This window comes from Falco peregrinus, chromosome 5 (assembly GCF_023634155.1).
Source record: "Falco peregrinus isolate bFalPer1 chromosome 5, bFalPer1.pri, whole genome shotgun sequence".
Classification (NCBI taxonomy): domain Eukaryota; kingdom Metazoa; phylum Chordata; class Aves; order Falconiformes; family Falconidae; genus Falco; species Falco peregrinus.
This window is the reverse complement of record NC_073725.1, coordinates 77,288,696-77,305,729: the sequence shown is the minus strand read 5'-3', so window position 1 is coordinate 77,305,729 and position 17,034 is coordinate 77,288,696. Positions and strand designations below refer to the sequence as shown.

Sequence of the window (17,034 nt, the reverse complement as noted above, 5' to 3'; positions counted from 1 at the left end):
CCCCATGGCCCCACAGAAACCTGAGAGTCCCCACAGCTGGGCCTTGCCCTCACCCACCCTCACCCCCATGTGGCCTGGAGTGGGGGGAGCCATGGGGGGTGTCAGATCCTTGGCAGGGGTGGCCCGGGGGATCTGAGCCCTACACAGGCCATTGGTATGGCTCAGAGAGGCCAGAGGTCAGCACAAAGGGAGCTGAGCCCTGGGGGTCCCTGGGGGCTGTGCCGGGGTGATGACCCCAGGCTGGCCAGGCCACCCCGCTCCCCTCGGTAGCCCCTTCCCTGCGCCGCCGCAGCAAGGCTCCCGCGCGTGCATCCTGCGGGGCGGCGAATGGAGCTGCCTATTGATTCGCAGCCCGGGCTAAAAATAACTTTCAACTCTTCATCCCGAGCTGTGAAAAATCCCCCATTGCTAGGCGACGGGTTACCGGGAGACAGCCGGCGCTAGGCGACGGCGGTTGCCGCGGCGACAGCACCCGGCGCACTGCGGTCCAGCTTGGGCACCCGTGGTCCGGCTGGACCAGTGATGCTCGACCCAGGGTCCCGTCACCACGGGGAGATGCTGGGTGTGGGGGTGCAACCCTTCAGCACCCCCATGGCAGTGGGGATGGGAGGGCAGTGGAGGCCAATGGGGTGCTGGCAGTTTGCGTAAAGATGAGTTGTGGAGGAGCAGTGTTGCTTCGCTCTTGTTTTTGTTTTCTGCCCTGGCTGGAGCACTGCCCTGGCCGGAGCATGGGGACACCAGCCACCACCCTCCTGGCACTTGGGAGGCACAGGCCCTGTGGACCAGGGAGGCTCAGGGACCCTGGCCTGCCGCAGCACAGGCTGATGAGCCAGGGTTGCCCGTGGCTGCAGGGTGAGCTGGGGCAGCTGGGCACCCCACACCAGGCACCCCAGGGTGTGAGTACCCCCCGGGACTGGTGGCATGAGGGGTCCATCCCAGCTGTGTCCCCTCAGCTGGGGACATGTGCACAGAGACTCCCCCTGCCCAGGGACTCCTCCAGCAGTTGTGACCCTTCTTGGCATGAAAATGTTCCCAGGACAGAGGACCACCTCCACATGGCCTGGAGCTGGCAGGAGTTAGTGACAATGGGGCTGTGCCAGGACCAAGGGGACAACCAGGACCATTTGGAGCCCAACTACCTCCCTGTGCCTGCCAGTCCTGCTGGCACTGGGCTCACTCTGGGACCAGAGCGTGTCCCCTGAGAGATGGACCATCACACACTGCTCCCAGGCTGGTGCTGGGTGACACCTGCCCTGGGACACTCACCCCCATGGAGACAAGGCATCATGTAGGGACAGGGCATTGCTGGGGGGCCAAGGGATCACTGGGAGAAGGACCTCCAGTTCCTCAGGCAATGGGGCAAAGACGTGTCACCTGGATGAGGCCACTGACCCGCATGTCCCTGCAGTCACCTGCCCCTCCGGCACCTTTTCCTGCATTTGTCACCTGCTGGGCAGGGTGAGATGGATAAGGGTGTGAGTGTGAGTGTGAGTGCGAGTGCGTGTGTGCGTGCACAGTCTCCTCCCCCAAACCCCCTCCCGGCCGCCAGTGCGAAACCCGACCTGCCTTATAAATAATGGAGGCAGGAGCCAGGCGGCCGGATCCAGGCAGCTCCATCAGCCTCCCCAGGGCCCAGCGGGGCAGCCGGCCGAGCTGCTCCCACTGCTCGCATGGGGCTGCGCCCGGGGACGGCAGAGGGGGCGGGCTTCAATGTGGCAGCTAACCAGTTCCCTCCAGTGTGGGGAGCCGTGGTGAAGCTGGGCCCCGGACTGAGGGTGCTGGGTGGGTGCTGAACAGGGGTAATGGGAAATGGGGGGGCAGCAAAAGGGCGTCCCCCAGCTGCAAGTCCCGCTGCCAGCCGTGGCCTGGGTAGGTGAACCCCCCCCAGCACCCGGGTGCAGCAGCCTTCCCTGGGTGCCCGCAGCACCCCGGGGGGCTGGAGGGGATCAACTGTCCCTGCTGCACCCCAGAGGCTGCAGCCGGGCCTGGGCTGGCTGCCGGGGCGAGAGGGGTCTGCACCAGGATCTCCAGCCTGCCAGCACCTTGGTGGGGAGAGAGCCAGAGCAAGCATCTGTCTGTCCATCCAGCCTTCCATCCACCCCTCCTTCCCTCCATCCATCCTTCCCTCCATTCTTCCCTCCATCCCTGCCTCCATCCCCCATCCTTCCACCCCTGCTTTCACCCACCCACCCACCCCTCTCTCCCCCAGCCTGCACACCCAGCTGCCAGCCCAGCCCTGCCCGCCCACCCCCCCCACCCCACCCCCCGCCATCTCCCCCTCCAGGTCCGTATCCTGCACCCTCACCTCGAGCTCCCGGGACCGGTGGCGATGCCATCCCGCCACCCTCCATTACCGCTACCGGCAGCCCTGTCTCTTTAACAGCCTCCGCTGCTGACACGCGTGTGCGTGTGTGCAAACGCGCGTGTGCGTGTGCGAGCAGCTCCCAGCTCCCCGGGCTGGCTGGCAGGAGGGACCCCCCTTCTCCATCCCCCCCCGGATCCGGATCCGGCCCCATTCACCCCCCCCCACCTCCCCGCTTATTTTTCCTGTTGTTTAGCGGGGTTGGGGCGGGGGCCGGGCAGGATCCGGCCCCTTTTCCAACGGAGGATTTTTTTGGGGTTTTCTCCCGGTTTTCTTCCCGGTGTTTTTTTCCCTGCAACCAAGAGAGGACGGGGACAAGGCATGGCATGAGCTTCGGAAGACGGTGCTGGAGGTAAGAGCCGCTCGGGAAAAAACCCTTTACAACACAAAGCCGGTGCCCGTTGTACCGGTGCCCATTGCACCGGCACCGGAGCTGCAACCACCTCCCGCCGCATCCCGCATCATGGAGCCGCGTTATATAACGACAGCGGAGCCGGCTCGGCCCCGGGGCTCCCGGTCCGGTTGCGGCCCCCGCCCCCCCCCCCCCCCCCCCCCCCCCCCCCCCCCCGCCTCGGCCTCCTGGTAGCTTAACCGAGGATGGTGGTCGGTGTGAACCCCGCCGTGATGCTGCCCCCCGCCTGCCTTCTTTCGGGGGGGATGTTGGGGGGGGTAAGGTGCTGCCCCCCCCCCCCCACATAGCCGGGCATCACTGGGTGGGTAACGGCAAGGAGGAGGAGGGGGCGGGTGGGTACCGCGGGATGAAGGGATGCTTTGGGATGGGGATATAGGCAGACATCGCTGTGGGGACAGGGTCACCCAGGTGTGGGGTTGCTGCTTGGCCCCCCAGTCCCACGCTGCCAGCCTCCAAACTGCCTCTTGTCCTCCCTGATGGCAACATGGGACCATTGGCACCCCCAACACCCCAGCACCTCAGTGGGACTTCCCTTGCATGCAGGGTGCAGAGGCCAGGGGCAGGGGGGACAGGGGCAGCCAGCCCCCCATCCTGGGGCCCTTGGGATGGAGGAAGGGGAAGGCCCTGGCTGGGATGGGGCCAAGGGGGCTGAGAGCCACAGCAGGGTCCTGCAGAGCCCAGCATGGGGCCAGGGAGCCTCCAGCATCCCAGAAGGGGGGGCACCAGGCTGGGGGCAGGTTGTTTTGGTGGGACAGGGGATGGGCAGAGGGGTCCATGTGGGAGGTCGGCTGGGGCCAAGGGCTGAGTGAGCAGGCTGAGCCCCATGGAAGGGCTGGGGCAGGTGGGACCAGGCATGGATGGGGGAAACTGAGGCATGGGGTTGTGGCAGCAACCAGGCAGAGACTCCCATGACCTCAGCCGGGTGGAGGTCCAGTCATGCCATGGAGCTGGCGCGTGGCTCTGGCTCTCAGACATCCGCCGGCAGTGGTGGGATGTGGCAGTGCTTGGGCAGTGAAGGCCGGAGTGTGACAGTCCCTGCAGTAGGGGTGCACCTGGAAGAGGTCCTGCTCCATGAACACCCTCTGCCCAAGGTACAGGGGGTCTCAGGTCCTCTCTGCAGCACCCAGGGGGGTCCTGGCATGCAGCAGGGTGGGAGCAGCGGGCGCAGAGCATGCTGTGCTGTACTGGCATCTGCCCTGCTCTGAAAGCTGGGTGCTGATTTCACTCTGGCTACCAGGAAGAGGGAGGGAGGTGGCTTTGGAGTGGGGAGGACTCACTCAAGCATCCATTTTTAATGAGCTAGATATCTATTTTTCCCCGAGCTGGCTTCCCCCACATCGATCCCTTTGCCATCCGCCGGGCCTGCTCTCCTCCCTGTGCCAGTGGCTCCACAGCAGTGAGGAGCAGTGGGGCAAGCATCCCAGCACTGGCAACCTCCCACCTTCCCAAATCCTGCTCCTGGGTATGCAGGGACACTTGCTTGGGCTGGGGCGGCACATGCAGGAAGGTGGGAAGGGGAAAAGGGTCCCCTTGTCTCCTCCGGTGGGGTCACCTCCATGTTGACCATCCCATGGGGATGTGGCCATGCTCCAGCCAGGAGAAGGGTGGCTGGAGTGGGAGCACTTTGAGTTTGGGAGCTGAATCCTGCCTTCACACTCTGCAGATTTAAGCTGTGCATGGCTCAGACCAGCAGCTCTACGGCAAAGCTGCATCGCCCTGCCTGTACCTCAGTTTTCCCATCTCCAAGCCATGGCCCATTGCTCCCCTTTAGTGCCTGGGCAGACAGAGCAGCACCCAGAGAGGGGAAAGGGGACCCAGGAGGTGAGTGGGTGCCGATGGTATGGGAGGGAGCAGGATGGGGTGCGCAGGCGAGCGGGGCTCCTTCAGCAGCACGCCACCCCCGCCCAACCTAAGCCCACCTGCCTCAGGGATTGGTGACATTTGCCAGGTGCTACAGGGCCAGCAGCACAGAGGAGAGGGCTGGGGCTGAAGGAGAGAGTGTTTGGGGAGGGGTAAGGTCAGCAGAAGCTGTTTCTCCAGTGTTTCTACCTGCTGGAGCTGTGTGTGACCTGTGCCCAGCTCCTGGCTGGTGAAAGTGGGCGGCTGGGGGGCTGCAGTGGGAGCAGGATCAGGCCAGTACCTTTGCTTCCAGGATAAATCTAATGGCTTTTTGGAGCCTGTGTTGGCATTTAGCATCCACAACCCTCTGCAGCGAGGAGTCTCATGGCTGAATGTTGCCCACCTGCCCCAGTGTCCCATGAGCCTGGTGCCGATGGTCTCAGTGCTGGGCAGGTGTTCTCACACCTCGCCCCAACCCTGGCTCCTGACCAGACCCCTGAGCCCAGGGGTGAAGGGGCATTGCTGTGTGCGTGGCTGTTGACATGTCTTGAGGGACGAAGGTGTTTGAAGAAGAGGCTTCTTCAGAGGTACCCGAGGAGCACATCCATGTCCTGGGGTCATGGGGCTTGGGGGCAGCCATGGGCCACAGTCCCCTGGCTCCTCTGTCCTCATGGTATCTTGCATTTTTGTTCACCCTTTTGTGGGCCCAAGAGTGGGCAAAAGGGCTGTAACATGCTGGGTGCTGTCTGGGCTTGCAGCAAGGGGACACCAGGCCAGGCAGGAGCTGGCATAAGAGGAGCTGTTACCTCTTCCCCTCACCTTGGTCGAGGAGAGCAGGGCAAAGCTTAACCGAAGCATAACTGTCCTCCCACAGTGATGAGAGCTGGGACCTCCAGAGGAGGCTGGAGGAGACGGGCCCAGGGCAGCACGTTGAGGTCCAGTTCTGCTCTGGTCTGTGCATCCCATGCTTCTCTTGGGTGGGGGGTTTCCTCCCAAGGGGATGTGGGGCTGACTGGAACATGGAGGGAGGTCGGGGCTTGATGTCTTTGGGAGATTTGTGTCTTAGCAGAGAAGACAAATGCTGCTGCAGGAAGGGCTTGCGGCAGCTGGAGGGGCCCCTGCTGCCTGTTGCAAGGAAATTTTGCTTGACCAGGCCCAGGGGGCTTGAGCTCTGCCTCATCCTCCCTACAGCTTCACCGTGCTGAGGGCTGAGGAGGGCAGGAGCTGCCTCTCCCAGTGCTCCTGGACATGAGCTGTTCTCTCAGCTAAGCAGAAAGTGGTGGGGATCTGAGCAGGTGGGGCTTTGGCACCTCAGCTGCGTTTCCCTGTCTCCCTGCGCATAAGGCTGTCCTGCAGAGCCCAGCCCCAGGTCTTGCTACTTGGAAGGGCTGTGGGACCTGGGGAAGAGCAGGACTGGAGAGTCCCTATTGTCGTGGCTCTGCTGCCTGACCCTGAGGAGCCTGAGACCCAGCCAGCCTGGCACTGAGAGTGGCAGCCAGCAGGGGTGGGACTCAAATCAGTTGTTTTCCCAGCCCCTTCTGAGCCTCTTTGTCCACTCCAAGGTGGGATGAGCTCCTTGGCATCGTTGGGAGTCAACAAGGGAGCAGAAAAGCTGTTCTCAGCCCTCCAGTTTCCCAAGGAGCTCTCAGGGTAATCTCAGTAAGGAGTTTCCCAGCTCCCGTCACACAAAGGGCAGGTCTCGTGGGCCAGGCGGAGCGGTGATGCCCGTCCTCACCACAGGTTCCTGGCTTGCACAGCGAGGGAATAGGTAGCAGTGAGCGTGGAGCTGTGCTCTGATCCTGTCTCCCAGCTGACTTGTGTGAGTGCTGAGCCCAGGAGCACAGATCCGCCTGTGCGCGCACACACACACACACACACACGCACACACAGAGGTACAGCTTCTTCCTACCCAAACACACCTGCTACTCCTCCATCTCCAGGAGATTTTGTGGCTCCTGCAGGGCCTTCTGTGGCTCCTTGGCATTGCTGGGGTGATCCAAGCCCTCCAAGAGGACCCAGCCTTAGCGGCTGGTGTTTGTGCACTCACTGCTTACAACACTGGCCTGTTGTAAGTCTGACCTGATGGGATCAGAGCAGGAGGCAGCTTGCACACCACTAAGCACTGCCAGGGAAGGCAATCTTTGTAGTGGGATGTCTTTATTACTACCATGTGCTTTGGTCGACAGGTTCAGCCCCTCAGAACAAGAGCCTGCCTGGTATTGCAGCTGGTTGGGGATGTTTTATAGACCTGAGGGAGTCCAGGGAGCTGCTCCCCTCAGGAGTGCTGGACAAAAGCCTTGGCTGTGTGTTCTGCCACAGCACTATGTCTCGGGTGTGTTTTCTCCGCCTGTAGAGCAACTTGATTTGCTGCATTAGTAAAAATAGATGGGCTAATGAATTCAGCTGATGCAACCCTCTGTGTGTGTGTGCGTGTGCATGCGCTTATCTCTGTTTGTGTGTGTATGTATGCGTGTATACATGCAGCTGAATACCAAGGCTTGTGTAAGATGCATCCACCAGCTCCTGGGGCTCTGATGAGGTGGTTGTGTGTGTTTATGTGTGTCTGTGTGCATATATAGATCTGTGTGTGTGTGTGTGTGTGTGTGTGCAGGAAGCCGTGAGCGATGGCTGCTTGCTTGCTGTCACAGAAGCAGTGGCTCTACAGAAATAATTTTGCAGGAGCCTTGGATTCTGGCAGGGCAAGGACAGGGCTTCATGACAGGCTGGAAGGGCAGGAGGGGGGACTTGCAAGGACCTGGTGGGGCAATATCAGGATCTCACAGGGACCTGGCGGGGCAACAGCAGATCCTCACAGGGACCTGGCAGGGCAATAGTAGGATCTCACAGGGACTTGGCAAGGCAGTAGTAGGATCTTATAGCAACCTGGCAGGGCAATAGTAGGATCTCACAGGGACCTGGCAGGGCAGTAGAAGATCCTCACAGGGACCTGGTGGTACAGTAGAAGGCTCTCTTACAAGGACCTGCGGGGCAACAGTGGATCCTCACGGGGGGCTGCTGAGGAGGGGGGTCCCGCAGGGACCTTGTAGGGTGACGCGGCCCCGAGGAGCGCGCGGGGCGGGGCCGCTGTCCGCGGTGCTGAACGGGGCCGCTGTCCGCGGTGCTGAACGGGGCCGCTGTCCGCGGTGCTGAACGGCCCTACTCGGCCACCTGGGCCGGCGGCCCGGTGAGTCCCATGGCTGGCCAGTCCCGGGCTTCCAGTGGCCCCCGAGCCCGGCTGACCCAGAGCCCTCGGTAGGCTGCAAGCCCGGCTGGTCCAGAGCTCGCCCTCGAGCCTGGCCACAGCAGGATGACTGTCTGATCCGGCAGGTCTCCACAGCCTGGGATCTCCCAGTGAACACCTGTACAGGGGTGGCACTAACAGGGTGACTGATCATCCTTCCCATCTCTTGAGGCCCTCATCCCTCTTCACTACCACATGCAGATGGTAAACTCTCCAACAGCTTCGGCAAACTCTATCTTCCTGGCAGCTTTCAACCTATTCTTCCCAGCATCTTCATCATCTGTGTAATGTTTGTAGTGATAGGCTCTTAGACCCCCTTCTTTCTTCTCTCTTCCTGCGTCAAATCCGCCCCCCACCACTGCATCATCGCCCATTGTGGATGACAAAACCCTCATGAATGGAGTGACTTCTGTGGCAATGACATTTCCTGTGAAATGTGCACCCTGGAGCGAATTTAGGAGACTAAAAGACTTTGCCCTTTGCTTTTGTCAGGTTTCCTCCCACTGTGGATTGGGAGCTGGCACTCCACTGCTGGCAGATGCTTCATCCGCGAGCTGTGGCCTGCGAGAGCAGAGAGGGGTGTTATGGGGGGGTTGCAAAGCTGGGCTCTTCCTGTGAGATCCCAGAGTAAGAATGGTTGTACCAAGTGCTCAGCTCTCCTGCTGATGTTGTGTGGTTGACCCAGTCATGCAATCTGTGAACAATCAGATGATGGGGAGAGGAGGAAAGGCCAGATCTCTGCTCTCCTGCTGTTTTTGGGGTGACCAAAAAGCTGCTCGTGGAGCTGCTGGAACACCAGAGGAGCTCTCTGACACTTCCAAGGCAGATGGCTTCGCGTTTCCCTGTCCCTCCACTGTCTCAGTGGGTTGGAAGGAGGGCCTGAGGTGTGGGCTGAGCATCCCAGCATACAGCAGCTCTGATCTCTGCAGGATGTGGCACTTCTACTTCGTACATCAGAGCAAAGTGGCCTCAGCCTCGGGGTGCAGAAACCTGGGGGGCTGCTTGGCTGCAGGCAGGAGCTTTCCTGCAGCAGGGAAGGGCAGATCCCAGTGCTGCCCCATGGTGACAGAGATGGAGGAGAGAGCAGCTATTGGACCCAACTCCCTCCCCAGTCTGTGCCCCCAGATCACCTTCTCCAGGCTGGAGTCCTCTCCCCAAGCACAGTCATGCTCCTTTTGGGGTGGTAGGAACCCCCAGATCCTGGCCTGCCCATTTCCCTGGAAAGATGTGATCATGTACAGCCAGACTGCCTGCCCGCCCCCCCCCCCCCCCGCTGCTGCCTGGAGACTGCCCGTGCCCAGAAGGCCTGAATCTCTGGCTGTCTTTCTATTTGAAGTGACTTCCTAGCTCATTCATGGTTCAGGATTTCTGTGAGCCAGACAGGCAGCCTCAGTGCCTGGGGCAGGGGGATTCTGGCTCAGCTTTCCAAGGCAGGACTGGGAAAGCTGCTGAATCCACTCAGCCCCCCCTGAGCTCGGCCTCGGGGACCAGCCGAGGTCTGAGCTGGTGGTAACTGTTGCCAACACCTCCTGCTGGCTGCATTTCAGTCCGGCGAGCTGTCAGCATCTGTTTCCTCCCGTGACTGTCCCCTTGGGCTCCCGAGGCCCCGGGCTGCCCCTCTGCCACCACCTGCCCTCTCCCTGGGGGACAACCAGTGTGCCGAATGGCTCTGGCTGTGGGCTCTGTGCTGGAGCGACAGCCTTTCTGTGCCGCCTGGTAATTAGCTGTTTGGATTGGTGCTGTATGGCTGTGTTAGACACCCTGATGCATATTCTGTTTGCTTCCCTAATTGCTGCCAAGCACCGAGCCGCTGGTTTAAGTTTCTGCCTTCTTTCCCCTCATCTTCTCCTGCTCTTGAGTGAATTTAACACATGTCCAAGCATCGGAGGCCCAGCTCCTCTGTCGGGCAGCATGAGCGGAGGCAGCAGAGGCTGCATCCGAGCAGGGAGTGGCGCCAGACTGTCTGCACAGGGCCGGGCTCATCCCCAGAGGCTGGGCTGTCTGTCGTGGTGCTGCTGCCACGGGGCCAGGCTGTCTGCAGGCACCTCTGGCCACTGCTGCTCACACCACAGGAGAGGCTTCAGCATCTCCCGCTAGCCCCACCCTGTGGCTCTGCTGTGCTGGGGAGGGTGTCCCCAGGAGATGCCACACGCCATGCATCCCATGGGGTTTTCTAGATTTGCCACCGGCAGCTGTTTGCACTCCTGGGCTCTTCCACGGCACATTTTGGGTGGCCACTCCTCTCTCTGGCTGCTCCAGGAGGGCTGGATGAGGTCGGGGATGCTGTGAGGGTGAAAGTGATGGGCTGGGGGCAATGAGGGATCTAGGCTGCTCCACACTTGGCAGGCATTCCCCCCAGACTGCAAGGAGCGTCCTTAGAGCCCACAGACCTGGGCCATGAGCATCACCAGCCAGAATGCTCCTCCCCTGGTGCTCCTCCCTCAGGGCCTGGCCATCTCCATCCCAAATCAAGCAGTTAAAGTAATTCCCTCATATTTATCTTGGGTCTGGGGGGAGCTGGCAATGGAGAGGGTCCTCAGGTCCCATCAGCCACCACCAGATGGACATGCCAGCCATTTCTTGGGGCTCGGGGACCAAGTCTCTGTCCCCTGGTCCCTGGGCTGGAAGCTGCTTTCCAAGGCTCCTTGCTGTGTCCCTGGGGGCTGCCAGGAGCCCAACACCCTCCAGCCTCAGACCCGGTTCTTTGGCAGGGTTTGGCATGGCCTTGGCAAACAGGGTGCAGGCAGAACAGGCAGTGCCCTGGCAGGGCCCAGTGCCAGGCACTGGCTAGGGTGAGGGGGGGGGGAGCTGAGCCCCCATCAATTATTCACTTCCATATTTATAGAGGGAAATGTAATGAATAATGGATGGTGGGGTGCGGCGGGGCTGTTGGGAAGCCAGCCTTGCTGCCACTGCAATATTTATTGGCCTGGTTTGCTGGGGTGCTGCCCGGCTGCCGCGAGGCTCAGCAAGGCTCAGCCAGGCTCCCAGCTGACATGGGCTCACCGCCGAGCACCTGGCTGGCTCTGCTCCGCCGCTGCCACCTCCTCTCCCCTCCACTAAAATGATCAGAGTGGAGCACCTCTCCTGCAAGGAAGCTGGGAGAGCTGGGGCTGTTCAGCTCGGAGAAGGCTCCAGTGAGACCTTACAGCAGCCTGCCAGTGCCTAGACTTGTTAGTAGGGTCCACAGCAACAAGGACAGGGGACAATGGTTTTAAGCTAAAAGAAGATCGATTCCAACTAGATAAAATGAAACATTTTAGGCAGAGGGTGGTGAGACACTGGCACAGGCTGCCCAGGGAGGTGGTGGATGCCCCGTCCCTGGACACATCCAGGGTCAGGCTGGACGGGGCTCTGGGCAGCCTGATCCAGTGGAAGGTGTCCCTGCTCCTGCAGGGGGGCTGGATGAGATGGCCTTTGATGGTCCCTTCCAACCCAACCCTTCTGTGATGCTGTGATCCTGCTCCATCTCCCGTTGGTGGCTGGATCCTGGGCTCAGAGAGGGATGTGAACATCTGGGGACAAATCTCCATCCATCCCCCATCACCAGGGACACCAGGGCCATGCAGCTCCTTGGAGGACCCTGCTCTGTGCCCTGGGCATGTCCTCTCTGTGGCTGTGCCCAGCAGCCCTGCACCACCCCATCCCCTGTGCCACACTGCTCCCTGCACAGGGACCCCCAGAGTCTCCCTCCCTGCTGGTGCCATGACACCCCCCAGCCCCTGCCCACCCTCCCTGCCCATCCTCCCTGCTCACTCTCCCTGCTGGACCAGCAGCCCCTCAGCCCGCACCCCTGTGTTGCAGAGAGACCTGTGGAAGATGTCGAACCCGAGAAACGGCGACACCAAGCCCCCATGTTTGCCCCGCAATGGACTGGTGAAGATCCCCACACAACCCAACGGCCTCGGCTCTGCCAGCATCACCAAAGGCACCCCTGCCGTGAAAAACCGCCTGTGCCAGCCTTCCTCCGTGCCTGCCATCCTCAGCCCGGCCTTAGCCCACCGCAGCGACCTGCCCATCCCCAGCCTGGCCTCCCCACTCTCCTTGGCCGCTCTGGCCAGTGTCTCCTCCCCTCCCAGTGCTTCCTTGGTGGGACTGAACACGAGCGAAGGCTCGGAGCAGCCCTCACCAGAACGGCTGCCCGGCTCACCCTCGGAAAGGCAGCTGGCAGTGGACGAGAAGATCCTCAACCGCTTGTTCTGGTACTTTTCGGCTTGCGAGAAGTGTGTGCTGGCACAGGTGTGCAAGGCATGGCGGCGGGTGCTCTACCAACCCAAGTTCTGGGTGGGCTTGACGCCCGTCCTGCACACCAAAGAGCTCTACAATGTCCTGCCTGGTGGCGAGAAAGAGTTTGTCAGCCTGCAGGGCTTCGCTGTCCGTGGCTTCGACGGCTTCTGCCTCGTGGGTGTCTCTGACCTGGACATTTGTGAGTTCATTGACAACTACCCTCTCTCCAAGAAGGGGGTCAAATCCATGAGCCTTAAGAGGTCGACCATCACAGATGCAGGGTTAGAGGTAGGTGGCCCCAGTGAGGTGACTGGGCGTGACTAAGACGTGGCAATGGCAGCTCCTTCCCAGTGGCCCTGGGGACACACGCACAGGCAGAGCTTTCACCCGCTGCAGGCAAGGAGCAGGCAGGCAGCATGGCCATCCCACGGGTGCAGGCAGCATCGGGAGCCCCTGCCTGTGGTCTGGGTGGTGGGGTGGGCTGCAGCCTGCGCTGCCCTCCCAGGCAGGGGGGCAGGATGTTGTCGGGGCAGGGGGTTCACCCCTGCTGCCTGCTGGTGCTGCCGGGAAGGCAAAGCCAGGCAAAGTGGCCATGCCGCCGGGCGGGGGATGTTGTGGTGGGTCACGAGCACTCAGGTGATGGGGACTCCCTGCTTGGTTGGCTGCTACCCAGCAAGGGGGTTCACCTGGGCAGGGGGTTGTGGGTCAGACAGATGGGCAACTGCACAGGGCCAGGCAAGGACCCCACCTAGGTCCCCAGCTGCTCCATGGCCATATTTACCTGAGCAGTGCCTGTGCTGGGAGTGGGCATTAATCCTGCCCCCCACCAACAGCACCAGGTACAGAACAGGGGCTGTGGCCAGGGGTCCCTACCTGTCCGCTCCCATTCCTCACTGATGCTGGTATGTCCTAGAGCAGTGTGCTGCTGCAGTGCCCGGGGAGTCCCAGAGACATGGCTGGACCCAGGCAAGACTGGGACAGTGAGAAGAGCCCCAGGGGGCTCAGCGTGAGCCAGGGAAGGGGGTGTGGGGCTGTGCAGGGTGGGCAGCAGTGCCCACCGTGCCCTGACCCCTTGCCCCTTGGCAGGTGATGCTGGAGCAGATGCAAGGAGTCGGTACGGCTGGAGCTGTCGGGCTGCAACGACTTCACAGAGGCTGGGCTGTGGTCCAGCCTCAATGCCCGCATCACGGCGCTGAGTGTCAGCGACTGCATCAATGTGGCCGACGATGCCATCGCCGCCATCTCGCAGCTTCTGCCCAACCTCACCGAGCTCAACCTGCAAGCCTACCACGTGACAGACACGGCGCTCGCCTACTTCACTGCCAAGCAAGGCTACACCACCCACACCCTCCGCCTCAACTCCTGCTGGGAGATCACCAACCACGGCGTGGTCAACATGGTCCACAGCCTGCCCAACCTGAGTGTCCTCAGCCTCTCGGGCTGCTCCAAGGTGACAGATGATGGCGTGGAGCTGGTGGCTGAGAACCTGCGGAAGCTGCGCAGTCTTGACCTCTCCTGGTGCCCTCGCATCACTGACATGGCACTGGAGTACATTGCCTGTGACCTGCACAAGCTGGAGGAGCTGGTGCTTGACAGGTACAGGGCTATGCCAAGCCGTGCTGTGCCACGCCATGCCATGCTGAGCCATACTGTACCATGTTAAGCCATGCTGAGGCATGCCATGGCATGCTAAGCCATGCTAAGCCATGCCACATCATGCTGAGCCATGCCATGCCATGCCATACCATGCTGAGCCATGCCGCACCATGCCGCACCATGCCATGCCATGTCATGCCATGCCATGCTGAGCTGCGCTGGAAGCAGTGGGCGCAGCAGGGGGGGCAATGGTGTGAGGACACCCATGGGTGCCCTGCTCCTGGCCAGCCCTGACACCCTGTGTCCCCGGCAGGTGTGTGCGGATCACCGACACTGGCCTCAGCTACCTGTCCACCATGTCGTCCCTGCGGAGCCTCTACCTGCGCTGGTGCTGCCAGGTAGGTGGGGGAACACCACCGTGCCCATCCCGGCTGGCATGGCAGGGATGGATGGCGGAGTGGCTGGCATCTCCCTGGGGATGGGCCATGAGCTCAGGGTGGGCACCCCAGGCTGCCCAGAGCTCCCACAACTTGGTGCTGGAAAGTGGGGTGCTTCTGCAAGTTCAGCAGGACTCAGCCTTGGCACTCTCCCCCTGCCCCAGCACCCTTCCCCCGTATCTTGCACCCTGACCCAGCACCCTGCCCAGCACCCTGCCCCTGCACCCAGCATCCTGCTCCAGCATCCTGCACCCTGCTCAGGCTCCCTGCCCAGGCACCCTGCCCCAGCGATGCTGAGCCCCTAGTGCCGCGGTGGCTGGCCCCCATGGAACCCCTCCTTGTCCCTCCCGCTCCCACTCCATTTTCTTTTCCAGGTGCAGGATTTTGGCCTGAAGCACCTCCTGAGCATGGGCAGCCTGCGCCTCCTCTCGCTGGCCGGTGAGACCCCAACCTTGCTCCCCCGGGACTGGGGTGGCTGGGTCCCCACGGGGCTGGGGGAGACCAGATGTGGGGACAGGGACAGCTGAGGGGACAAGCAGCATCTCCCAAGCCAGCATGGCATGGCTCCCACATCCCCCTTAGCCGCCTGGGCATCTGCGCCCAGCCCAGCTCCCCATGGATGAGTCCACAGCCAGGCTCTTTGGGTGCTGGGGTTTTTGGGGTGTTGGTGTTTTGGGTGCTGTTTTTTTGGGGTGCTGGTGTCTTGGGGTGACAGTGCACCCTGTCCACTTGCAGGCTGTCCCTTGCTGACCACCACGGGGCTGTCAGGGCTGGTGCAGCTGCAGGAGCTGGAGGAGCTGGAGCTCACCAACTGCCCCGGGGGCCACCCCGGAGCTCTTCAAGTACTTCTCCCAGCACCTCCCGTGCTGCATGGTCATCGAGTAGTGCCGGACCTGGCTGCCCCACTCCCATGCCCACCCTGCTGTCACCCCGTCTGACATCGCCCACCCCATTTCTTTCCGTCTGCTGGGGGATGCAAAAGACGCCATCGATTACAACCGACCCCGGACACCCACCACATCGAGGCCCCCAAGGGATGCGGGGCACCGAGGGGAGATGGGGGACGGCGTTACCCCTCACTGGAGCCCCCCTGGGTACCCTGTAAATTCCCCCCACGCTGGCACCATCGCCTATCCTCCTCCTGGTGTCTTGCCAATCCCTTCCGGACAGATGAATGGACATCATGGAAATCCAAAGTGGGAAGGCGATGGCAGTGTGACCCCCCTGGGCTGCATCCTGCTCCCCCCACCCCAGTGCCAAGCAGGCGTGCAGCCCTGCCGCCAAGGATGCTCCTAGGGACCAAAGGATGCTCCCAGGGATAGGCGAGAGGAGGATGCTTATTTTTGGCACCCATGGGTGGTGGCACAGGCTGGATGGGTCCCCTTGCCACCCCCACAGGGGGTCATCAAGCCACCCCCCTGTGCTGCGTGTCCCCCCTGAGCCCCAGCCCTGCCCTTGGGGTGCCCAGCGCTTTCTCCTGGTGAATAGGATGTTTTTCTCTGCCCTCCCGACCGCCGTCCTCGCATGCTCGCTTGCTTCAGTCTCGTGGTACGGCAGGCCCTGGGGTACCCAGGGGGGATGGTGACAAGTGACAGCCTCCATTTGGCCCCTCTATATGGCTTTGTCCTGGCCAGATCCTGCCCCAGGAGCCAGGATATCCTGGCAAGCATCCTCCCTCGCCCTGGGGACCCCGCTGCACCCCTGTTTGCGTGGGGTCGGTGGGGCAATGCCAACGCCGAGGAGCGACCCATCCGGCTGGGGACCGGGGCCAGGTCTGAGCTGCTGCGGGGACACCAGCAGCACAGAGCAAAGGTGTGAGGTGGCACTTAGGACACGCTGCCATCGCTACCACTCTTCCAGCTGGAAAGCCATCGCCCCAACACCAGTGGCAAGCAGGGGGCCAGGGGGAACCCTGGGCCAAGCTGGGCATGGGGCTGAGGTGCCCGCAGGGACCCGGTGTGGGAGGTGACAGGGTGGCTGTCCCCAGGACATGGCCCACTGCCACACCAGCTGCCTGCGCCACCCTGGGAGTGGGCACGGATGTGGGCATGGACATAGGCATGGACACGGACATGGACATGGACACGCTTTCGGTTTGTTTTGCCTTTGTACCGGCCGGGAAGGAACTGCTGCACCAACCGCCACCTCCGCTCCCTCCTTTGTCCAAAATGCCACTTTCTGGCCCCAAAATGGTGCTAGGACCTTTGTGGCCCTGGGAGTGGGTTTGGGGTGTGCCAGGAGCCACCGGGACAGGGTGGCACCACCAGGGCATGGAGCACGCTGGCACAGTGGCAGCCAGGGTGGGGGGGTGCCTGGGGGACACGGGGGCCAGGGGCCAGGGCCAGGCCAGGCAGTGGCACATGGAGAGTCCCCCACCCCTGCAGATGACAGCAGCAGTTGGGGGGGGGGGGGGGCATCAGCCCTGAGCACCCTCACGGTCCCATGTCACATAGGCAGTCCCAGGGCTGGGGTGTCCCCATGCCCCACACTGCACCCCCCCATGGCCGTGTGCCCCCATAGCCCCAAGGGCACCCCAACAGTCCCCAGGGCACTCCCATACACCCCAGGGCACCCCCGCTCCCCTGCACACCCATCTCCCAGTGGAGCCCTGTACCTCCCTGTACGGCCACCCCCATGTAGCCCTACAACCCAGTGCAGCCCCACGCTCTAGGGCACCCCCAAACTCCCCAAGCAGCCCCACACCTCAGCGCACCCCCATATCCCCCCAGTGCATCCCTGCACCCCCAGTGCACCCCATCTCCCCTGCTGCACCCCCAGCGCTCCCCATTTCCCCACCCCAATGCACCCCATTTCCCCCCAGGCACCCCCACCCCAATGCACCCCAGGTCTCCCCCGACACCCCCATTTCCCGCCCGCCGCGCCGCACCCGCCCGCTCCGCGCCGGGGGCGGGGCCACACT

At 62.3% G+C, this 17,034-nt stretch overlaps 1 protein-coding gene across 1 annotated transcript; it reads left to right on the top strand.

The window, feature by feature from the left end:
• Nucleotides 1-2,271: 2,271 nt before the first annotated feature.
• On the top strand, nt 2,272-16,895 carry FBXL16 (F-box and leucine rich repeat protein 16). Its single transcript, XM_055806511.1, is given in 8 exon segments — nt 2,272-2,714; nt 11,659-12,369; nt 13,168-13,194; nt 13,196-13,677; nt 13,991-14,075; nt 14,489-14,552; nt 14,850-14,929; nt 14,931-16,895. Coding segments are annotated over 7 exon segments (1,503 nt in total). The 5' UTR covers nt 2,272-2,714; nt 11,659-11,673; the 3' UTR covers nt 15,000-16,895.
• The last annotated feature ends 139 nt before the right edge of the window (nt 16,896-17,034 follow it).